General features: G+C 38.4%; 2 protein-coding genes and 1 long non-coding RNA gene across 4 annotated transcripts in view; 1 reads left to right on the top strand and 2 right to left on the bottom strand.

The window, feature by feature from the left end:
- Nucleotides 1-1762: 1762 nt before the first annotated feature.
- Nucleotides 1763-13099, bottom strand: LOC115209809. Its single transcript, XM_029778362.2, has 5 exons — nt 12677-13099; nt 5586-5699; nt 4356-4507; nt 3160-3236; nt 1763-1938 (listed from the first exon to the last, which is right to left on the bottom strand). The coding sequence occupies exons 2-5, from the start codon at nt 5677-5679 to the stop codon at nt 1836-1838; spliced, it is 426 nt and encodes a 141-aa protein (XP_029634222.1). The 5' UTR covers nt 5680-5699; nt 12677-13099; the 3' UTR covers nt 1763-1835.
- A 1940-nt stretch (nt 13100-15039) lies between these two features.
- LOC118762490 overlaps nt 15040-25293 on the bottom strand; it is an 11603-nt gene continuing 1349 nt past the window's right edge. Inside the window, exon 3 of the long non-coding RNA XR_004998247.1 lies at nt 15040-15132. This is a non-coding gene — a long non-coding RNA (uncharacterized LOC118762490). The remainder of the gene's footprint in view (nt 15133-25293) is intronic.
- Nucleotides 20211-25293, top strand: part of LOC115209069 (nuclear exosome regulator NRDE2-like) — a 36819-nt gene continuing 31736 nt past the window's right edge. Inside the window, exon 1 of one of the 2 annotated variants that reach the window (XM_029777147.2) lies at nt 20211-20506. In XM_029777147.2, the coding sequence (XP_029633007.1) occupies nt 20281-20506 (226 nt within the window). In that variant the 5' untranslated portion in view covers nt 20211-20280. The remainder of the gene's footprint in view (nt 20507-25293) is intronic. The other variant, XM_029777146.2, reaches the window with a different exon arrangement.

Here is a 25293-nt window from a genome sequence, read left to right as displayed (position 1 = left end):
ATTTTTTTCCCATTTTTTTTGCTATTTTTTGGCTATAACTCTCTAAAAATGCTTTATAGTTATTTCCCTTACAAAGCTGAGCAACGCCGGGCGATACTGCTAGTATACAATAATAATAAAAGACGTTACTGTATACATTTTTACAAACCAAGGACGTTATATAGACCTCCTTGACTCAAGGTTTAGGTTTTTCAGAGGTACAGCCCCCTAAAAATCCCCTGCATATTATACTCAAGGATTTACGGTAATAGCTGCTAGAGATAAAATAATTGCAGTACACCATGACCTTACAAAATTTAATTGTAGGATAATATACCACAAATTATGTGACTTTGGCTCAAGACTTTTTCTCTTGTTCAATATGGTTTCAGAATTCCTTTGTTGCCAGCTCAGTAATTTATTCTAAGTTGTAGATAACAATGATTGTGGCTATGGGACTGCAATCCCCGCTGCTTCTGTGTATCCTAGTTGCATTAAATTACATTCATGATTTGCAGTCTGACAGTACATATTTAAGTGATTTTGGAGATATTTAGCATAATTAGGACTTCTAAGTGATCTTATTGTCAGCATAGCTAGCTAGTGAGGGTAGCTGTTTGTATACCTGAGAGACTCATTGATTTCTTTTTAAAGAAGACCATTGCTAATTCTAGAAAAGTCATACTGCTGCTCTTTTAGTTTCTCCAATAAAGATGAGGCCAGATAGCTTGTGACAGGATCAAGTTTGCCAAATATTTTTGCAGTCAAAGTATACTTTGACTGCAAAAATATTTGACATTTGATTGCTTAGTTTAAGGTTTGTTTTATTTATGTTTTATGTGTGTGATGTTACATCTTCTTATATATATTGAAGGTTATCACCTCCTTAATAAGAGTTGTGTTGGAGAATTATTCAAGCTTTCTTTGCATGTATCTTATCAAGGTAATGAAAATACTTTTGAATTGTTCATTCATTACTTCACTTACCTTCTGAGATTCTGCAACAAGTTAGCTATTTCTTTAAAAAAAAGAGCCATATTTTGTAATGCAAGGAAACTGATGATTAATTTATCATTTGTATACCTGAAAAGGTGTTGAGAATTTCAAAGATCAAAAACCTTTTAGGGTATGTTGAGAGGCAATTTTATTTACATAATTGAATTAACTTGTAAAAGTTAATTAATTTACAAATCTAGAAAAATAATAAGTAAATTCCAAGAAACATATTTATAGAATGTTCTGTTGACTCTGGGGAGAGTCAGAACTCACATAAAGAATTTAGCAAACCAAATCCATAAACGAAATATTTATAGAATGGTATAAATAAACACACCATTGGTGAAGTATAGATGACAAGTTTCTATATTTCTTATCATCATCATCATTTAAAGTTTGTTTTCCAAGCTAGCATGGGTTGGACAGTTTGACTGAAAACTGGTAAGCTGGGGAGTTGCACCAGGTTTCAATCAGATTTGGCATGGTTTTTACAGCTGGATGCCCTTCCTAATGCCAACCACTCCAAGAGTGTAGTGGTTGCTTTTTATGTGCCACCGGCCATGACTACAATCTCACTTAGCTTGATAGGTCTTCTCAAGCACAGTATATTGCCAAAGGCCTCAGTCACTTGTCACTAATGTTTAGTTAATTCAAAAGTCTAAATGAGAAATATTATTTCTTGCTTTTTCCTTTTTTTGTTGTATTCATTATTTTGATCTTTCTGTCCCAGTTAAAAAAAGCAGTTTTTAGTTTTTAAAACCATAAGAAAGACAATCACAATAAACTGTTAACAATATATCAACAATATTCTTTCTTTAATTTTGAAAATTTGGTTTAAAATAATTAACAGTCTCCTATTGTCATAACTTTTTCTCTTCATTTTCTTTTGTTATTGGTCGTTCATAAAATGTCCATCGCTGCTTTGTTTTCTTTATTTCAATTTCAAGTTTGTCAACCAGCCATCTAAAAAATAGACAAATAAAACAAATAAAAATCAGAATCAAACACCATATATTTCACACCAACTATTTTCTTTCCCTAAACTACACTGAACTGCAGCCCACCTATGTTGTTTTTGGACATGGTGCACTGTACTAAGTCTCAAAGTAACATGGCCAGCACTTTTTTAATTTAGTTGTGAATTTTAAATACCTGAAAGGATGAACTTCTGATCAATATTAAAAATGCTTATAATAGAGGCAGTAATTAGGAATATTTCTGGTTTTTGTGTTTTTGAAAGGTTAAACCATCTATATTTATTGCACCAAACATTTACACAAACCTCCCTCATACAAACATCATTCTACAGGAAGGTGACGTAGAGAAGCAGAAATGGCAGAGTGCTACAGTAAATGCCTTACAATATCTAGTGAAATCTATTGGCATCCTGATTTCAAATCCCACTAGAGTTGACCTTCATTTTCCTCCTTCTAAGATTGATAAGAATAGGTTCCACTTAAATTTACTGAGAATGATTCAATTGACTATACCACTTCCCTTACAAAGTTAACGCCTTCTGTGAAATTTAGAATTCAATACTTTATACAAGAAAGTAAAATAACTGAAGAAATACAGTAATTTTAAAATAAAACAAATCAAATTAAAAGATAATATATATATTTATATATAACACAAAGTAATACCTGAAATATATATGTAGATAACTACAGTTATTTGCTAACTTTTAGCTGGAGATTAAGATGACATGAAAATGTTCTATTGTTCTCTAAATAAACAGGAATATAATTGCAAATATTCTTACAGATCTGTTTCAAGATAGTTATCATCTTTAGGAAAGATGTAACACTAATCCTCACCCAGCCAGAGAACATTGAATCTGAATTGTAATATATAGCAGTAGCTTATCAGGGCTTAGCATTAACAACAGTTCAGATTTGCATTTCAAACATTAGTTGGCCATATAATAAATTAAATAATACACATTTCTATGGAACATAGCATAATTCAGAATACCTGAAATGTTTTTAATGTGGATAACTCTAACAATTATTTATCTGAAAAGTGGCACAAATCTGAAAAGACTCAATTATTTTTCTATTTACTTAGAATACAATAGGATGTTTTCACATCATTTAAATCTCCACAGCTAAAGGTTTTCAAATAAATAGCTGTAAAGTTATCCATATTATACATAAATTAAAAAGTTTCTTATTTCTAATTTACCTTTCATCTGTATTTTCACGAGTAGCCCAGCAATAAAGAATTCCTTTGTCTTTAGGACCACATACAGGAATTGCAATCTAATTCAGTAGATGAAAAAAAAAGGATAAAATGTTTTGCCAACACATTTCTTTAAAAGTTTTTTTAACACATTTGTTTACATATATTATCATTGGTATTTTACTTTCATTTTTCATGTTAGCCTTATCATCGTCAAACCCATAGCTCTTGTGTGCAAATCTACAGTTGGCATTTCATTATATATATTATATTGGTAGTACATGTAAATCTAAATGCCTTAGTTCACACGATACACTCTTACAATGCCACATGATACACCCCCTACAACTCAGGACTCATGGGAAGGAAAGGCACCAACCTCAGTATCTTGTCTAATACAGTAGTTCCAAAACTTTTTTGGGCTGCCACCCCTTTGACACCCAGGTCACATTCCTAGCACCCCCACCCCAACTAATCATCACAAACATAAACCTCTTTCTGAAGCAAATTCAAAGCAACTGAATTTAACAAATAAAACTCAACCTAATGAACCCATTATTTTGTTGTTTTTTGCATGAATGGCTACCCCATTATCACCCCCACTTTTCTTCAACATCCCCTTGGAACTTTCCACTGCCCGGGGGGGGGGGGGGCACAATGCCACCCACTTTCAGAACCACTGGTCTAATACTTTATCAATCTCATTATGGGAGAAAGGCAACTGTGGCCGAGCATAAGAGGATATAAATTGCGACATTGATTTTTGTTTATCCAAGCTATCATCAACATCATCATCACTATTTTATGTCCACTTTCCATACTATCATGGGTTGGATGGGTTACCATCATTAAAGTCAGCATTCTGGAGTGCTGCTCACCCGGACAGCTTGGAAGACAGTTTCATTTTTCGCTTGGTTTCTATGGCTTGATACTCTTACTAATACCAGCCACTACAAATATGTTGATGTAGATGTATGTGTGTGTGTGTGTGTATATACACATATACATATGGCATGGGATTTCATGCAGTTTCTGAACACCTAATTTTACTTGCAATGCTTTGGCTCAACCTGGGAATATAGTTAAAGAGTTCAACATGTCACACAGTGGGATCAGACCAGAAAGTAACTCTTTTGGCTATAACTATTGTTAAAAAAGAAAACAAAAAAAAAAGTTTATCATTAATATTATTTACAAACCTTTGCACCCAGGGCACCAACAACATTGTTCTCAGTGTCACCAAGATCAATGCTTTTCACTACAATTGGTTGACCAAGATATTTTTCAATTGGAGTATAGTTGCGTAGAAGAGACACTGATTCAATGAAATAGTCTGCTTGTTTGAATTTATCTACAATTAATAAATAATTAGCTTAATAGAAGAAACAAAATCAAGCAAATAAGATTATATTTGATTTTGACTTTTAAAAATCACCTATTTGTGTAGTGCTGTTTGAGTCAATATTGATAATTGATCAAGTTTAAATCAAACCTGTTGCAAGTATTTCATTGTTTTTGAGCAGAACACTTTATTCTACATCACCTGCATCCACCTAGTTGTCAGGTAACAGATTATCCAGAAACGTTACTCCCAACAATAGACTGGTATCATATCCAGAAAAAAAGGTATCATTTATCTGTTTTGTTTTGAAATGAGAGCTAATTTCTAGCCCTTGAAAGAGGATTAGGCTTGAGGCTGTAGCAGACATTTATCTAATAAAGGATGTACTCATTAGTGGAGCATCTATGTGTGTGTGTCTTTACATCTGTGTTTATCTCTCCATCACTGCTTGACATCTGGTGTTGGTGTGTTTATGTCTCTGTAACTAAGCAGTTCAGCAAAAGAGATCGATAGAATAAGTACTAGGCTATCAAAAAGTTCTGGGATCAATTTATTTGACTAAAACCCTTCAAGGAGGTGCTCCAGCATGACCACAGTCATATGACTGAAACAAGTAAAAGAATAAAAGAATAGCAGAGTCAAGGCACCACAATATCTGTAACTAAAGAATGGAACCTATTTTCAGTGCATTTAATAAAGTTCTTAGTTTTTTGGAGGTGCTTTATTTTGTATGTAATTTCTACCATTACTATGTTACAACAAAATTACCTTGCAAATTTACAAGAGGGATTGAACAAGAAAAAGAAGAGACTGATGGAGGTAATGATGTAGAGAGCTTTTAATTGTTATTTTTGAACTGATTAATAAATAAACAGTATCATGAGAGAAGAGACATGTTGTCAGATATTCTCACTACAAAGAAGGGTCGGGGAAATCAGCGAACACAGCATAAGAAAAGAGATAGGTAATGAAGGAAAGAAAGAAAGAAAGAAAGAAAGACAAGAGGATTATGAAAATACTTAATTTATGATTACAACATTGCATAATAAATAGTTTAGGAGAAATATTTCTATCAAAATGAACTTACATTTTAACTTCGTCGTAAAAATTCCAGCACCTCCAATGGAAATGAACCCTCCAACAATAGCAATGTTCCGTAGAACATGGAATGGGATAGGCATGGCTCTTTTTTTAGTCAAAGCTGAAAACATACAAACAAGTGTTTTACAAATTATGTTATGCTTGTGATGGTCAAGGAACCCTCAGAATCAAAATGTTGATGAATATGCTAACAACAACAACAATGCTATATTATATTTATGGCCAGGACATAACTCTAAACAGCTCAACTTAGTTATCAATGGACTCATTATGATGGCATCATCATCATCATTTAATGTCCGCTTTCCATGCTAGCATGGGTTGGATGATTTGACTGAGGACTGGCGAACCAGATGGCTGCACCAGGCTCCAATCTTGATCTGGCAGAGTTTCTACAGCTGGATGCTCTTCCTAACACCAACCACTCCGAGAGTGTAGTGGGTACTTTTATGTGCCACTGGCACGAGGGCCAGTCAGGCGGTACTGGCAACAGCCACGCTCAAATGGTGTTTTTTAAGAGCCACCTGCACAGGAGACAGTTCAGCGGCACTGGCAATGACCTCACTCGAATGTTTTTTCACATGTCACTGGCACAAGTGCCAGTAAGGCAATGCTAGTAACAATCACGCTCAAATGGTGCTTTTTACGTGCCACCAGCACAGAAGCCAGTTACCCGCTCTGGCAACGATCACACTCGTATGGTGCTCTTAGCACTCCACTAGCATGGATGCCAGTCATCAAATTTGATTTCGATTTCACTTGCCTCAACAGGTCTTCGCAAGCAGAGTTTAGTGTCCAATGAAGGAAAGGTATGCATAAGTGGGCTGGTTACACCCCTGGCATAGGCCACGAGGTTATGGTCTCACTTGGGCTTGCCAAGTCTTCTCAAGCACAGCATATTTCCAAAGGTCCTGGTCACTAGTCATTGCCTCGGTGATGCCTAATGTTCGAAGGTCGTACTTCACCACCTCATCCCAGGTCTTCCTGGGTCTACCTCTTCCACGGGTTCCCTCAACTGCTAGGGTATGGTACTTTTTCACACAACTATCCTCATCCATTTGCATAATTTACTAATATGAGCACAGAAAAAAATTGTTACATTAGCTTATTAATTTCAAATCCTTCTGTCAGTATAGCTTGTAGAGGGATGAATTCCACCATGCTGACCTACCCTAGATATCAAGAACACAAGGCTTTTCAAGATACCTCTGTAACCCTCCCTTACTTTTATCCCCCATTAGTGTTCTTCTCCACTACCAACACTACCACCACATAGCTCAGGCTCATACTAATTACTAAACTTATTGCTTCACTCCAGATCATTATCTCTCTGAAATTCCTTTCCTGTCCATCAACTTGCAACTATTCAGAAGGAACTGTAACAAGGTTATGACAAAAGACTTGTTGTCTGTTTATATATATAATTTATTGCTATGTTATTACAAGGTATAATGCTGTACAAGCAGAGTCAGTCTTATATGAACATCATGTTTTACAGGTGCCAGAGATCTTCACAGAAATTTGATAATTAAGCTGATTTTTCACATCAATGCATATTCATGAGGCCATGTTGATTCTTCAGCCATCTTCAGATTGATAACACTTATTTCTGTGTTCATTGTTGTCATTTAACCCCAGTTGAACCTTGATTGAGCAGACCTCTGATAAAAACTTTAAGCTTTGATCATTTTATTCACTTTTTTTCCAGTCCTAGTGTACTGACATTATCAAATATGCCTTTTTTTAAAGATGGTAAAGCATAATTTTAAGGCAATTTGGCTCCAATTTCTAGCAGATCAAGTAACCACATAGAGATTCAGCAAGAATTGAAAAGTGCTCAAAAAATATCATTAGCATGCCACTCCTGTTTATGTAGACCTAATGGTGTCAATGTTTGAAAAGGGCAATTAATATCTTTTCTACTATAGGCACAAGGCCTAAAATTTGGAGGAAGGGGTTAAGTCAATTATATCAACCCCAGTACTCAACTGGTACTTAATTTATCAACCCCAAAAGGACAAAAGGCAAAGTCAACCTCAGTGGAATTTGAACTCAGAATATAGCAATGGGCAAAATACTGCCAAGCTTCCATCCAACATGCTAACAATTCTGTCAGCTTCCTGCCTTAAGAGGGCAATTAGTATCAGTCCAAATAGTAACCATGTTAGCCAGTTGTTCATTTTTAAAGGCATCTAGAAACACTACAATCAAAGCCAATATAACCAGATTCAGAGGCATTTTTCCCTCCTCATCACTATTTTACAGGTATGAACATTATTTTAAGCCATAAGTTAATTATGTTTTACAATTTCTTTTTTTTAATTGTAATTATTACTTATCATTATATGAGTATTTTCCAGCTATATCATTGTAGTTATTGCATTATCACTATATTCTTTTCTACTCTAGGCACAAGGCCTGAAATTTCTGGGGAATGGGGGAGGGTGCAGTTGATTAGATTGACTCCAGTATGCAACTGGTATTTAATTTATCAAGCCCGAAAGGATGAAAGGCAGAGTAAACCTCGATGGAATTTGAACTCAAAATGTAATGACAGACAAAATACCACTAAGTATTTCACCCGGAGTGCTAACGTTTCTGCCAGCTCACCACCTTTGCTTTATTACTATATTTGCCATTGCATACGGTCAATTCAGAAAGAAACGACATATTTAAAGTAGTGTACCAACCACATGGAACTGCATGCTTTCATCTGCATTGGTGTGTATGTGTGACCTTCTCCTTTAATCTTATCGCAGTTACATAACACCATATCAGTCTTTATTCTACATGATATAGAGTGTATGGACCTATATTTAGTGTACTTGGTGATTTGTTGTAAGTCGAACAATGAAAGATTAAGAAAACCAATGTTTTTTATGATTTATTCCAAACACACGCACACACACATATCTGGTCATCCCATAAGTTCTGTCCAATTTTACCTTTTTTAAAATTGAATGAAATTTAATAGTATTTTAGAATGTCTAATGGAATTAAAAATTATTTTTCTGCATTTGTGTACATTTAAACTAATTAAATATTATTTTACAGAATAATAGAATTAAAATTTCTTTGATTAAAACCCTTTCTAACATGGAAGTATCCAAAGAGCATTTGCGGCACATAATGCTTTTTGAGTACAAAAAAAGAAACTCTGCAGCCAAAGCAACTTGAAACATACATTCAGTTTATAGGAAAGAAATGGTGAAATGGAAGAACTTGCAGAAGATGGTTTTCACAATTCAGAAGTGGAGAATTTAGCCTTGAAGATGAAGATTGAACAGGACGTCCAGTTGAGTTTGATGATAAGTTCCTTGAGGCATTACTTGAAGAAAATCCATTATCAGTTGAAGAATTGGCAATAAAGCTTAGTTAAAACTACACAACTGTTCATCGTCATCTTCAACAACTTGGAAAGTTTCCTAAACTTGGAAAATGGGGTCCTCGTGAATTGTCCGAAAGCAACCGCAAATTCCAAGTTGACATCTGCTCTTCTCTCTATTCTCATGAACTCATTTCACCCTTTTTGAATAGACTTGTGACTGGTGACAGAAAATGGATCTTCTATCGAAATGTTAAATGTCGTAAACAGTGGCTTGGATAAAGGGAAAAAGCTCAACCACAACTGAGAAGGGAACTTCATGGAAAAAAGGTTCTTCTTTCTATCAGGTGGGATTGCAAAGGAGTAATTCACTTTGAATTGTTACCACCTAATGCAACAATCAATGCTCAAGTCTACTGCCAGCAATTAAAGCGTTTGAACCAAGCTTTGAAGAAAAAAAGACCCACTTTAGTGAATCGAAAAGGAGTGATGTTTCATCAGGATAATGCACGACCCCACACTGCAAAGATTACATCACAGAAGATCGAAGAGCTTGGTTGAGAAAAAATTCCTCATCCACCTTATTCTTCCGACCTTGCTCCTTCAGACTACCATTTGTTTCATAGTTTACAGAATCATTTGCGGGACATAACTTTCGCAAGCCAGGAGGAGGTCGAAACTGACATTTCAGAGTTCTTCGCTTTTAAACCAAAAGAGTTTTACATTGATGGGATTAAAAAGCTTATAAATAGATGGAAGGAAGTCATAGATAATCAGGGAAAGTACATTGATGATTAAATTTCAATTAAATATAACATTTGATCACTTATTTTCTTTATTCAAAATTCAGACAGAACTTATGGGATGACCTGAGATATGTATGTATGTATGTATGTATGTATGCATGCGTGTGTGCGTATATATGTATATACACACACACATGGTCTAATCAATATGTATCTAGACTGTTGCTATATTAAGGAAGCTAAAGCACAGAGAGTGAAGCCACTTGGCTTGGATTGACCTTGAACTCTGCTGTGCAAAGGCACTAAGTTTTAACGTTCTAGCTCACTTCCATTGTTTACAGCAGTGCTTGGAAGGAATGTGTGTAGTGTGTAATTGTTGCATTGACCATGATAAAGTTGAGCAGAGAATCTGCATCAAATTTTGCCAAAAGCTTGGCAATACCTGTTCAGAGACCTATGCAAAGTTTTCATCATTCTTGACACAATCAAGGAGATCTTGGGCAACTGAAACCAGAGTGTCATTTTGATCAGCTGAAAGCAGTTTTGGCACAAACTTGGCAGACACGTGTCTCATACCCAAATCTTCAGTGATAATGGACTGAACTGAACCGTAACTAATCTGCACATCCTCTCATAACTTATGGATAGTGATTCGACAATTTCCCCTCACAGCTGCATGCACATCTGCAATGTTTTTCTCAGTTCTGCTGGTTGCAGCTCTCCCAGAATGTTTGTCAATATCGACATTTCTTCAGCCATCTTGGAAATATCTGAATCTCTTGTACACTTGTGTGTGGCTCATACACTCCTCTCCATACACTTTCTGCAACTTTGCATAGGCCTCTGAACAGGTATTACCATAACTTACTCTGTCATAGTCAATGCAACAACCACATGCTACACACCTTCCTTCCAAGCACTACTGTAAACAGTGGAAGTGAGCTGGAATGTTAAAACTTACTGTGCATGTAGAACAGAGTTCAAGGTCAATCTGTGCCAAGCAGCTTAACTCTGCATGCTTTAGCTTCGTTACTTTGGCAACAGTCCGGATATTTATTGACCAGACCTTATATATACATATATCATCATCATCATTATAATTTAGCATCCGCTTTCCATTTTAGCATGGGTTAGGTGGTTTGACTGGAACTTGTAAGCTGGAGAGCTACACCAGGTTCCAGTCTGATTTTGGCTTGGCTTCTACAGCTGGATGCTCTTCCTAATGCTAACCACTCTGAGATTGTAGCGGGTGCCTTTTATGTGTTACTGGCACAGATGCTTTCATGTGTTACCAACACTGGCCACAACTATGATTGCACTTGGCCTGACAAGTTTTCTCAAGCAAGGTATATTGCCAAGGGTCACAATCACTTGTCATTACCTCCACGAGACCTAATATTCGAAGATCATACTTCGTTACCTCATCCCATGTCTTCCTAGGTCTACCTCTTCCACAGGTTCCCTCCACAGTAAGAGATCAGCACTTCTTTATATCCACATCCATACACATCCAGTGCAGTCATCTCACTTGCACACATCTGATGTCTCTTATGCCCAACTTTTCTCTCAAGACACTTACACTCTGTTGTACATGCACACTGACATTGCACACCCAGTAAAGTATTCTAGCTTCATTTCTTTCAAGCCTTCACATGTCCTTTCTGTCACAGTCCATGTTTCACTACCATATAGCACGACTGTTTGCAAACAGGCATTATATTCTGGGTTTAAATCCTGCTGAGGCCAACTTAACCTTTCAAGGTTGACGAAACAAAAGCACCAGTCAAGTATTGTGACCTACGTAATTGACAATGCCCTCCCCTCATAATTCTGGCCTTGTACCACTGATACCTGTCCTCCATCACACACAGAAAGGTTGCAGTGTTGAGACTTATTTGGTCCTTAATGTTGTTGGAAGGCTGTCATGGCAAGATACATGTCAGTAACAGGCTTCGCTGTAGCAAGCTGTTCTTGTCAGCAAATCTGTTTTATGCCTTGTGCACAAGATAACAGAATACCTTGATTCTGCGCTCCGTGTCCATGTCCTACGTTCTTTGACTAAAGGGAAATAATTCATAACCGACTTCTATAATGAGAGGCAACATGTTTGAATTACTTAAAATACATTTTAATCGAATTTCGTTTTGGGACTTGTTTCACAAGATTTTTGATGTGATTAATTGATTATAATAATTAAATTGTTGTATACAGTGCTCAGGCGCACTACAATTAAAAAAAAAGTGAAATGCGAAATATTCGTATGTTATTATTAGCAAGAGTGACCCTCCCTAAATACAACACTATACTTTAAATTACCATGAAGATATGGTTTTAAATGTTGACACAGAGCCAGCAGATTTTTAGGGAAGGGAGTTGATTCATCTGAGTACTAAACTGATACTTATTTTATCGACCTCGAAAGGATGAAAGGCAAAGTCGACCTCGGCGAAATTACCACGAAAATATAAAACAAAAATATTCGATCATCTTTTCATCTCTTGAAAGACTGTTTCGAACTAAAAATGTTTTAGTTCAATATTAAAATAAAAACGGATCGTTTCTATTTTTCTCTTCCAGGAAATTACAACCTAAAATTCTTCTTATTGTATGGCATTGTATAGACATAAACAGAAACCAAAACTGCAATGAATGTCAATAGCGTGATTTACAGTAAAGTTCGAAGCCATGAGAATATATATTATATGCTCGGGATCTTTTCACTTTAACCGGCACATTTAAAAAATAATTTCTTCGTAACTAAACACTTTTAAACTTCATATACTGGTAGAATGTGTTACATAAAACAGATCTTTTCACTTTCCAGTATACGAAGTTTAAAAGTGTTTAGTTACAAAGAAATCAGTTTTTAAATCTGCCGGTCAAAGTGAAAAGATCCATAATAACATCTCTAAAGGTCAAAGTATTTCAGAGAAAAGAAAAAACACTGCTTTGAAACAAGGGCACATAACAACAGAAACGAGAGACAGCTACATAATAAATACTTACTGAATTTAACGCGACATTATGTGATCTTAAATTTGCTGTGCTTCATGTAGAGAGAATTGTGTAATGCAATTAATTTTTGTATCAGTTGGTAGTTGTATATTTCCTTTAGTTAAAGGGACATAATGCCACGATGTTTATAGTCAAATGTAACACCGTTTAATCGGTTTCTATGTCGTGCTAAGTCACTAGAGAAGACATTGGGTTTTGTTGTTAATTCGCTGGAGTTGTTACCCTTTGCCTTTTTCGTAGTGTTAGAAATATATTAAGCTCAGCTTTGCAAAATAACAAAATATTCAATTGAGCGGCATCGTATTTAATGTAGGAAGGAAAAGTTTAATTAATCATACTTATACCTCACTAGCTTAAAAGCCGCCCGACAGGGCTTTTAAGCTAGTGACCCCGCCGAAGATCTGCAAACTCTTACTTGTTTTGGAGAATTTGTTGAAAGACTTCCGTCCGTCTCCACCCCATTTTCTCCCAAATTTGTTTATTTTTGTAATTTTTTTTTTGCCCAAAAGGAATTTTTTTCTTTTTCTTCTTTACCTAGGCGGCGAGGAGAAGAAAACAGTTTAATGACTTGGCCAGTTATTAGAATCGTTAGAGCGCCATCTAGAATGCATTGAGGTGTTTGTTTCGGCATTGATAAAAAAGAAAAAAAGTACCAGTTCAGAGTCAGACTGGAATGTCTTGTAGTAATTTGTTTCAGCTCTTTGCTTTCTGAGTTCATATCTTTCCATGGCCTACTTCGGCAGTAAACAATTTGTACTCTGTTTTACACCACCAACAGGGTTCTGTTGGGAGCATTCGAGTTAGGTTTCCGGTATGAGCATACCTTTCTCCCCACCCCCACAAGGTTCGGACGCCTTGTAAAAGATCACGAGCAATGCTTTCCCTCCTGGCTAAAAGATAAAGACAAAAACGAGAAAAAGTGCGTGCGACAACTTTGGGTATGTTTTAGTTTGTAGCGAGACTCCTATGTAATAGTTCAAAAACTCTGAAGGAACTCCTACTAAGTTTTGAACCATCACTCTCAGATTTACTCAGCTCAGAAGCACAACCTATCATACTGCCGTGAAAGACAATGTATCATCTTCAATAACAACGAACTACTTACTTATTGTTTCAAATTTAGGCATCAGGCCAGCAATTTCGGGAGAGGGGATAAGTTGATCGCATCGACCTCAGTACTCAACTGGTACTTATTTTATCGACGCCGAGAGTATGAAAGGCAAAGTGAACCTCAGCGGAATTTGAACTCGGAGTGCAAAGCCGGACGAAATGCTTCTAAGCATTTTCTTTGTTGGTAGCACACAATTTTAAGAAGGTTGTAAGACGGCGAGCTGGCAGAAACGTTAGCACTTCAACAGCACTTTTCTCACGGTAAAACAATAGTTTTTCTGCGAAGGACAGCAGTTACATTTACCATATGCCTTCGCTAAGCCAGAATAATGCCTTCGCCACTTGACCCTTCTAACCTCTTCTAGGTCACCAAAAGCTAGGTTAGAGTTAACAGACCTCCAACGAAATCTATTGTTCTCAACAATACGTCCATCTTTCTAACTAGTTTGGATAGTTATAAAAACAAGAACCGTTACCTTCTGCAATCGCTCACAGATGTTATGGCATATATAGATAAAAATACATACATACATACATACATACATACATACATACATACATTGTACTTAAGATACTGTATAACGAGATCCTTCAAAAAAATAACCCCGAAGACAAAGAAATAAGAACCCACAGTGCGATGGAAGCCAAATATACGAAAACGAACGGGTGGTGCTTTCGGAAAATTCACAAGATCCGATTTTTTCCTCATGACTTTCAGGAAAATTGATATATATTGATGAAATTTTTTTAGAAATACCGTTCAAATGGCACAAATTACGATTATAAAGAAATTTCTCGGGAAAATATTTTCCGAAGAGGTAGAGAGAAGACAGTCGGATAATTCACACGGTCGTTTTATCCCCCTCATAACTTTCAGGATCTAGTTTAGAATCCGGTCACCAAAACGAAAACAAAACAGTCTACTAGGTGTAAAAGGACGTGTAGAAAACGAATATAGAAACAAAAATTTGTGCAAATGAACGGGGGTGGGTGGGGAGAGGACTTTCGGAAAATTCACACGATCTGATTTTTTTCCTCGTAACTTTCAGGAAAAACATTTCCCCCACAAATTTCTTTATCATAATCTATGCCGTTTGAAAGAGGTTTCTGCAAAATTTCATTAAAAGATATCCATCTTCCTGAAAGTTACGCAGGAAAAAATCGGATAGTGTGAATTTTCCGAAAGTCCTCTCCCCACTCCACCCACCCCACCCTGGTTCGTTTGCGCAAACTTTTGTTTTCCGAAATACTCTCCCCACCCATTCGGAAAACATTTTCCCGAGAAATTTCTTTATAATCGTAATCTGTGCCATTTGAACGGTATTTCTATAAAATTTCTATGAAGACAAAAAGAATGGACATCATCGAAGCACGAGGGGCCAGTTGGCGGTGGACAGCACATTAGAACGGACGTGTGAGAGTGTACAGCGACGGGTAGCGCACATGGACGTGGAGTGAACCTTGGAGATCGAAACAGTACGTGGATGTTGAAAGTGACCCTTTTTCCAGACCGACAGGTGAGACTACCGTAATTTTCTGTTCGCATCTGTCATTTCTTCCTTTACATCACAAGCTATTTCGGCTCAAAATAAAAAAAAATTTTAAATGGTGGGTATGGTCCATGTTTCGAATGAGACGGTTTTGCCATTTTGTGGAGAGGGAGATGTGACCGCTTGGCTGCAAAAAATTAAATTGATGGCAATACTTCAAGGTATAGATGATCTAGCGAGTTTTATACTGTCGTACCTCGAGGGATCGGCGTTGGCGATATACCTGGAAATGGAAGAGAAGGACCAGTTGAGCGCAGAAAAAATAGAAGGCCGGCTGATGGAGGCTTTCACAGAAGGGCTATTTATGGCATATGGTCGACTGGGGAAAGCAAAGTGGATGGGCAAACAGGTCGATGCGTTTGCCAACGAAATCAGGAGATTGGCTAGACACGTGGGATATAGAGATAGCGCGTTAGAACAAACCATTAAATTAGCCTTTGTGACAGGATTTCCTGACCACGTGTCGGTCAAACTGCAAAAGCTGCCGAACGCTCCTATGGCAATGGGAGAGGTAATATCTCGGGCCAGAGCCATCGTCTCGTGTTGCAGGATGACACCTTTGGCAGCGACTGCAACACCGAGAAGGGGTCGAAAAAGCGAGGCGAACAAGGAACGTGTGCGACCCTTCAAAGGTCAGTGTTTTCAGTGTCAGGGTTCGCACATGGCGAGGGACTGTAAGGAACCTAGGCCTGGGGTAATTTGCTATCGATGCAGACAGATAGGCCACATCGCTAGTGAATGCGTGCAGGGAAACAGTCCAAGGAGACTATGGCCCCGATAGTCGTCCCGTCGAAAGAATAGAGGCGCATATACAGTCGTTGCCAGGAGTAGGAGTCGTAGTGAACGGAAAGGTGTCACGAGCCGTCGTGGACACGGGCTGCTCAACAACCCTAATGACTCCAAAAGTGGTAGAAGAATGGAGTGGAATGAATAGTGTGAGGGCCGTTGACGGTACGGAAGTTGAATGTAGAGGAAGTAGCGATGTGGAGATGGTGGTACGAGGAAAAAGATTGAGGTTGCAGGCTATTGTGATTGATCGCGTAGTGGACGGGATCGATGTCGTGATGGGGATGGACGCCATTGTCCGCTTGGGAGGTGTTACGGTTAATGAAGCTGGTGTAGTATTCGGTGATGCAGGGAGATTCACGTGCTGACTCGACCTCCAAGGTTCACTCCACGTCCACGTGCGCTATCCGTCGCTGTACAGTCTTATACGTCCGCTCTGATGTGCTTTCCCCCGCCAACTGGCCCCTCGTGTTTCGCTGATGCCGCATATCCACCGCGGCACTTCCAGTGGAATCCACGGGCCCCACTTCCGACAGGACATGCCTACTCCCTCACTTCCGATCCTTCCCTATAACACAGCCTGGCTCATAACACCTCAGCTCCCTAGAAATCCTTCAGCTCCGCGATTTCGAGCGTGTAGAATATCTGGAAAATTGCAATTGTTCGAGCTTATATATTAAAGTCTGAATTCTGTCTTTGGTTGTTTTACGAAATAATGCCAACTCAGAGGAAATAGAAGAGACGAATGGGACAAGTGAAATCGCCATTCTTTTTGGAATAGAAATTAGTTGAACTCACGCAAATGAAAGGATACGAACTTGGAGACGTTTAAGATCAACTTCATTTCGGAATCATAATCGAGAGAAAGGAGTTTTCTTGATGTTGAAGGATGGATTTGACTGCTATTTTGAGCGCTCAAACCAGTGGTTCTCAACCGATTTTTGCTTGTGGATCCTTTTGAATCCTATTGTACTCTACTGGACCTACCTTTTGGTCCGTGGCGTCTTGGCATTTTTTTTTCTCTTTTCAGGTGAAGCCATGGTACTGTGGACGAAAGAGCATCATGTGTTTGCCTACAACAGTTATATGAAGAATAACGTGTCTGTCACAGCAGTTCAGCACCACTTCAACATGCACTGAAATCAGACTGTTCCACTCGTGATGCAATCCTATGTTGGATGAATTGAATGCACTTCGTACACGAAGTACACTAATGAATAGGAGACCAGTAGGGGCGACACGAACGGTACGGACCCCGGAAAATGCGGAACGCGTCAGACAAGCTTTGATATGGAGTCCAAATCGCTCTGCTCGGAGGCATTCCACTGAACTTGGCATCGGTAATCGATCGGTAAGGCGTATTTTGCATGAAAACCTGGATTTCCACCCGTAGACTTGGTCATTGAGCAACAGTTGAAACCATAGGACTATGCACAGTGGCTTAACTTCGCACGTCAGATGGAGGCAATTTGTGAGGGAAATGACAACCTCAATCCAAAATTGACGGTCTAGTGTGTTGTTGGGAAAGCTGTCGTCATTGGACCATACATTTTTAAAGACAATAATGGAAATACTGTTACTGTGAGATCCGAGCATTACACTGAGATGATAAACAACGTCTTTGTGTCTGAATTACGACGGAAACATATGCCTATTCGACTTGTGTGGTTTCAGCAGGATGGGGCGACGGCCCACGCAGCCAGAGCATCAATGGACGTTCTTCGCCCTCTCTTCGGTGACCGCCTCATTTCCAGGTTTGCAGACCCCGCCCCGGTCCCCCGATTTGTCCATGTGTGATAATTTCTTGTGGGGATTTGAAGAAAGCTATTCGCGTGGAAGTCGCCCAAATCGACAGAGCAATGCTGGAGAGAGTGGGGGAAGTCAACTTCCAAGAATGCCTTCAGAAATGCATCAATGAAAACGGACACCCTATGATGGATCTTGTTTTCCACACTTGATTTTGACAAATGCCAATTCAATACAGACACATTGATGTCAATAAAATTTGTTTGCAGCTAAAATTAATGAGTTTGTGAATTTTTCAGAAACGCCCGTCCTCTGTGCGCCACTCTGTAGAATTATAAGCAATTACTTGCCCATAAATTTTAATAAAATCTTATTTGGACACTAGTTGAGGACCACTGGCCAAAGCTAACTGTTCTCGGCGCCATAGCCTGCAGAGGAAGGGGTTACAATGGCAAGGATTGTATGTATTGCGACTTTTGCGCCTTTTGGTCTTGTCTCCTTGTCGTAGTGGTAGTCGTGGTGAGTTGATATTCACGCACTAAATGAGTCGGGTTTATTTCGTTGGCTTTTGCTGGCTATTTCTGAGTCGAATATCACCAAATGTCGCTCGTGTTGAAGATCGTGAGTTATAGTGTATTGTCTTTTGCTGTCGGTGGATCTGAGGTGATGATTTGAATTGCTGAATGAAAACGTATTTCTCGGGCTGTGTAAAGATGTAACTGATAGCACCACGAACAATTAATATTTTATTATTGCACATAATGTTTTAATTGCAGTAGTTTTTTACAATTAATAACAGCAATGATTACATACTGAGAGAGACATACTGCTTGGAGTTTACAAGCTTACTGATACAGCTATTTGCAGACGACTCATCTCAACTGGAAAATAATTGCACTACATTCATGGCGACGAAAATGCCTGTCTACTATCGGCTATCTTTCTAACTGGCTGTATGTGGCGAGAATAGAGACAACGCGTGGCTGCCTCAACATTCTCCAATAACCACCCAAAACCGCTTTTCTATAGGGCACAAGGAGATTCTAGAAGATTGAATCATACGATGACTTGACGCTGATTGGTTCTTTAATAGCCCGATCACGTGAAACTATTGAGGTTTGATCGTGATGTCTGACCGACTAACTAGCGTTCCAGTCTCGAATCATTGCTACAGCGAGTTAGCAGAACTTTATCGCGCTGAATAAATTGCTTAGTGGCATTTCTTCTGATTTTATATTCTGAGTTCAAATACCGCCGAGCTCGACTTTACATTTCATATTTTCGGGGCCGATGAAATAAGTACCAGTTGAACACTGAGGTCAATGTAATGGACTTATTCCCTCCCCCGAAATTGCTGGTCTTGTGCCAAAATTTGCAGCCATTAATTGTATTAGTAAAGGCATGTGAAATGGTAGAAATAGTAAGAATGCTAGATTAAATACTTCGCAATGATATTTAAATATATCTCTTTACAGCTAGTTTATCTTTAAATACCACCGAAGTCAACTTTACCTTTCATCCTAGCAAGGTTAATAAAATATGTTCCCGTCATTACGTGGTTAAAATCGACTCCTACCTCCGCCATTAAAATGTGTGGGATTATTTTTTATTTGTCAGAGTTAGAAAAATTGTGTCGTTAGTTCAACTTTGTTCGATAATTGTATGGGTTATTCAATGACTCGCAACAGGCAAGTAAGTCAGCAATTGTCACAAATCTATGAAAAAGACGCGAAGTTGATGAGACTCAGTAATTAGTTGGCTGACGCTCAATTTCTGTTATATTTAACTTCTATCACTAATATATAAACATATCCGGTTTTCGTCAACGCCCCATATCCATCTACCCGGTTCGTGGTATCATTTTTTTATACGTTAAGATCGCAGTACTTTGCACGTTTGCACAATCCAGGGCCATTTAAAATATCAAGCAGGGCAATATCAAAAGCAGTTATACGGTGTGTTCCCTGGACAACGTAGGTGAACTACGGTATTCAGTTGTAGCAGACGACCGAAGTTTTGAACTTTTGTGGCCTTACACAATTACCATAAAGCGGTTAATTGCTTAAACATTTTTTAAAGTGTTATTTTCACACTTTTTACCTTAATATTGCTGTATTTATGTTTTCGTATTTTACGCTCATGTAATTAAAAACGTCAATCTATTTTTTGTTTTATTTATTTGTTCGTGTGTTAATGTCGTTTTATGTAACAGAAGAGTAAAAGCGTGTAGCAAAATGTGATCATAGTTACGGGAAGAGTGACAGAGACAGATCTTTAAAAAAGTAATTGAGAAGAGAAGGAGAACGAGAAAGAAAGTAAGAGTGGAATGTTTAAACTCAGTGATGCTGAAAAGAGTCAGCTCCCCTTGCTAAGTAGCCAGTGAATGGTTTAGGAAGGTGAAATATGGCTGACGATGGAACAGCAAACACTTCCAATACCTTAGCTTCTACCGTTCCTGTAGCTTGTCAGGGAAGTTCCCAGGGCTACCAGATGCCATCTACTGAAACAGACTCCAGTAAGACTACTACAAAACTGACTACTACAGATCAAAATCCCTCTCCAGCACCCGGCTTGTTCCCAGCCTATTCTGTTCAATCTGACATTGCACTTGAAGCAAGTCATGGAAAGTGTAAGTTGACTGTTGATGGTATCTGTTTATTTCTTTAGTTTAGATTTTTTTAATGCACCAACTTATATTTTTTTTATTTCTTGTTAGTATATCCTGTTCTTTAACTACGAGAATTGAAAACTAATTGTTTACAAATCTACACACCCCGACTGGACAAGTTATCTAATATAGTCTTATTACTGATTGATGACATTAGAAGAAAAAAGATAGCTTTTTGTATATTTTAATGTCACGTAATGTGAGTTGTAAATTAGGTTCCATATTCAGTCAGGTGTGATGTTCGTTTGTTGACATACTTTTGAATTTCTGCATTTAAAATGTCAAATAATTCGTTTTCATTCGCCTCATATTTTTATTATTCAATTTTATTTCATTGATTGGGTGAATTGCCACAGCTCTGTTTTATTTATATATTTGTGTATATATATTTCTATATATATTTCACCGATTAAGATATTTTCTCTTCGGCATTAAGGTGTAATAGAGATGTTTCTCTAAGCTATTGATTACATACATACGGTCCACCTCCAAAATACACGCATCGAACCCCACTGATATCAGTCGAGAGAGACGTGTTTATTGAAATTTTGTGACTTATATTAACTCGGGTTTGTTTGTCAACATAAGTTTGTTTATCAAAATAGGAACAGATTTTTGCACTCGCAGAAACACAAGACATAATTTTCGAATGAGAATTTGCGTGTGTGTCGTGTGTGTGTGTGTGTGAGAGAGAGAGAGAGAGAGAGAGAGAGAGAGAGAGAAAGAAAGAGAGAGAGAGAGAGTAATGCCTTGATCATACAAATCGAATCATGGAGATTGTACATAATTTTTTTTTTTTTTTACTTTACCGAAAAGCAAAGGACACACCTCTAACTGAAATATTCAATGGCTGATATATTATTACTTCGATAATATTTTACAAAAATGATATATCAGAAACTTAATCCGGTTTCGCTATTTCCTAGAATCCTCTAATTTATTTTACAATAAATTAATGATTATTTGATTTTATTAATTGAAATTATCAGATCCTTGAATATAATAATAATTTGTGTTTGAGTACCAGTATCAACGATGTCTTCGGCGTAATAAAAGACTTTAAGGGCAGCCCTTACGGTTTTGAAACCAAACATGGACAAACGTAAAGAGCTTAGTACTGATATATGATAGACTTCTCTCAGTTTCCGCCTACCAAATCCACTCACAATGCTTTGGTCAGCCTGGGGCTATAGCAGAAGACATTTGCCTAAGGTGCCACGTAGAGGTACCATGTGGTTGGGAAGCAAACATATCACAGAGCTACGCCTGTGCCCTCATAAGTTTTATATCGAAAAATAGACAAATGTGTTATCCGGTACTGTTACAATTGTTTCATTAAATGTCTTTATTGTGACATAAACATTGTACAGTCAAGTACGTACAACATCCATAATATTATGTAATATGATATGCAACTCTCAGCTCATCAGGCTTACCAAGTGAACAAGCAAGCAGTGACATGTTGATTAATGAAGCTACTATTCCCGTTACAAACTGATCATAAATGAAATTTCTGGTCAGAATTACCAACATTTAAGAAATGTAAAGTGGGTGGAACTAACCCACGCCAGCATGAACAACGGACGTTGAATGATGATAATGATTCTAAAGATGTCATTAAACTTTGTGATTTTTCTCTTAAAGGTAGATACTGGCAAAACATGCTTGTATACCGGCTAATAACAGGTGTCAAGCATGACATTTGACCCTGTCAAAAAACAAGTTCTAAGGCAGCTGCCGACATTACTCTCTGAAAAGACCATTTACTGTGTTATATTATTTAGTACATTAGCAGTGACATGGTTAATAAATTCTAGCATACTTATTCGTTTTCTTAATTCATTTTGATTAAAGTGCTCTGATTAGTTACTGCAGAACTAATAGAATATTAGCTTTAATTAATGGAGATCCAACTAATTATAATTCAGGGAAAATAACTTTAGGAAAGCCACAGATTAGTGAAGGTCTCTGCAAAATTCCAGAGGAGAGGGATAGAAGAAGGGGAAGGAAAATGAAAAGAAATAAATAATATATAGAGACAGCCGTAATCACATTGCCAGAAATCATGGTGTATAAATACTTAAATAGAAACAGAATAGGATAAATCAAATAGAGAAAGTAGTCATTCATCTGCTTTTATTTGTTTTCATGATGATGATACCACCAGAGTTGTGGATTACCAAACAACAGTGAACTTCCTTCATCAATGCATTCCATGCTATGATAATGGATTACTTAACTCTCTGATTTACAGTAGTCTGCCTAGTCAATGACTGTGGTGTGCTTCATTTTGACATGCCTTCATCCTTTATAGATACCCAGTAATCATTCATCATCACCATCATCATTTAATGCCCACTTTCCATGCTGGCATGAGTTGGATGGCTAACAGGGAGCTGTCCAGACTCCAGCTGTTTATTGAGGCACGGTTTCTATGGTTGGATGCCCTTCCTAATGCCAACCACTTAATAGAGTGTGCTGGGCGCTTTCTACATACTACTGACATGGGTGCGTTTATGCAGTGTCAACACAGGTGCATTAATGCAGCACTGGCCAGGCACTTTTTATGTGGCACTGGCATCTGAAAGGACAAGCCTGTGTGTTTGGAAGTCAGTGATTTTACTTAGCTTGACATATCTTATCGATTACAGCAAATCTCCATATTTCCTGGTCCCTTGTCATTTCCTCACTGAGGCCCAGCATCTGAAGATCCTTTCTCCCCACTTTGTCCCACATCTTCCTGGGTCTACCCCTTCCAAGGTACTCTCCACAATTAGAGCTCAGCACTTCTTTATGCAGCTGTTCTCATCCATACACATCACATGACCTAACCAACACAATCTTCTCTCTTGCATACAACACCTGATGCTTCTTATATACAGTTTTCCTCTTAAATCATTTACACTCTTTCTGACACTGATACTACCCAGCCAGTGGAGCATACTGGCTTTATTTCTTTCAAGCCTCTGCAAGTCCCCTGTGGTCAAAGCCCTCATTTCACTGCCATGTTACATAGCTGTGCATACACAGGCATCATACAATCTGCCTTTCACTGTGAGGGAGAGGCCCTTAGTTACCAACAAGAGTAGAAGCTCTCTGAACTTCACCCAGCCCATTCTTATCCTAGCAACTACACTTTCAGAACTCCCTCCCCCATTTCTAACTTGGTCTCCTAGGTAACAGAACCTATCTACTACTTCTAATGATCCACCTGAGCTTTTGAGAGAGCTTGTTGTTTGCATATTTTTAGTGCTTATTGTACCTGCACATTTGCCACACACAAAGACTGTATTCTCCATTAACCTTCCTTTGATACTGCTTCACCTTTTAGAAGAAGGCATTAAATTAGTTCATCGTCATCATTGTTTAACATCCGCTTTCCATGCTGGCATGGGTTGGACGATTTGACTGAGGACTGGTGAACCAGATGGCTACACCAGGCTCCAATCTTGATCTGGCAGAGTTTCTACAGCTGGATGCCCTTCCTAACGCTAACCACTCCGAGAGTGTAGTGGGTGCTTTTACATGCCACTGGCACAAGGGCCAGTCAGGTGGTACTGGCAATGACCACACTCAAAAGGTGTTTTTTACATGCTACCTGCACAGGAGCCAGTCCAGCGGCACTGGCAATGATCTCGCTCAAACGTTTTTTCATGTGCCACCAGCACAAGTGCCAGTTAGGTGACGCTGGTAACGATCAGGCTCAAATGGTGCTTTTTACATGCCACTGGCACAGAAGCCAGTTAGCCACTCTGGTAGCAATCACGCTAGGATGGTGCTCTTAGTGCTCCACTAGCACGGATGCCAGCCGTCGAATTTGATTTCGATTTCACTTGCCTCAACAGATCTTTGCAAGCAGAGTTTAGTGTCCAATGAAGGAAAGGTATGCATAAGTGAGCTGGATACGCCCCAGGCATAGGCCACGAGGTTATGGTCTCATTTGGTTTGCCAGGTCTTCTCAAGCACAGCATATTTCCAAAAGTCTCGGTCAGTAGTCATTGCCTTGGTGAGGCCTAATGTTTGAAAGTTGTGCTTCACCAATTCATCCCAAGTCTTCCTGGGTCTACCTCTTCCACAGGTTCCCTCAACCGCTAGGGTGTGGCACTTTTTCACACAGCTATCCTCATTCATTCTCGCCACATGACCATCCCAGCGCAATCGTCTCTCTTGCACACTACATCTGATGCTTCTTAGGTCCAACTTTTCTCTCAAAATACTTACACTCTGTTGAGTATACACACTGACATTACACATTCATTGGATCATCCTGGCTTCATTCCTTGTGAGCTTATGCATGTCCTCAGCAGTCACAGCTCATGTTTCACTGCCATGTAGCATGGCTGTTCGTACACATGCATCATACAGTCTACCTTTTACTCTGAGTAAGTGGCCCTTTGTCACCAGCAGAGGTAAGAGTCTCTGAACTTTACCCAGGCTATTCTTATTCTAGCAGCTACACTTTCAGCACACTCTCCCCTGCTACTGACTTGGTCACCTAGGTAACAGAAACTATCAACTACTTCTAGTTTTTCTCCCTGGAATGTGGCGGAAATTGTTCTCTGCACATTTTCAGTGTTTATTGCTCCTGAGCATCTGCCACATACAAAAACTATCTTCCCAGTTAGCCTTCTTTTGATATTGCTGCACCTCTTATGTGTCCATAGCTTACACTGGGTACATCTTATAGAGTTTCTACCTACGCCTTTTCTACAGATCAAGCAGGGCCATCTACCTGAAGGGATTTGTGG

The sequence above is a fragment of the Octopus sinensis genome, linkage group LG3 (assembly GCF_006345805.1).
Source record: "Octopus sinensis linkage group LG3, ASM634580v1, whole genome shotgun sequence".
Classification (NCBI taxonomy): Eukaryota; Metazoa; Mollusca; class Cephalopoda; order Octopoda; family Octopodidae; genus Octopus; species Octopus sinensis.
The sequence above is the reverse complement of the archived record's forward strand: the minus strand, read 5'-3'. Positions and strand labels throughout refer to the sequence as shown.

Bases quoted from the DNA above. Each gene is read 5' to 3' on its own strand.
- LOC115209809 (XM_029778362.2), bottom strand. From the start codon at position 5,679: ATGCCTATCCCATTCCATGTTCTACGGAACATTGCTATTGTTGGAGGG. The intron at 4,508-5,585 runs GTAAGTTCATTT...TATTAATTGTAG, and splicing joins TTTTACGACGAAGTTAAAAT to ATAAATTCAAACAAGCAGAC. The intron at 1,939-3,159 runs GTAAATTAGAAA...TCTATTTTTTAG, and splicing joins CGTGAAAATACAGATGAAAG to ATGGCTGGTTGACAAACTTG.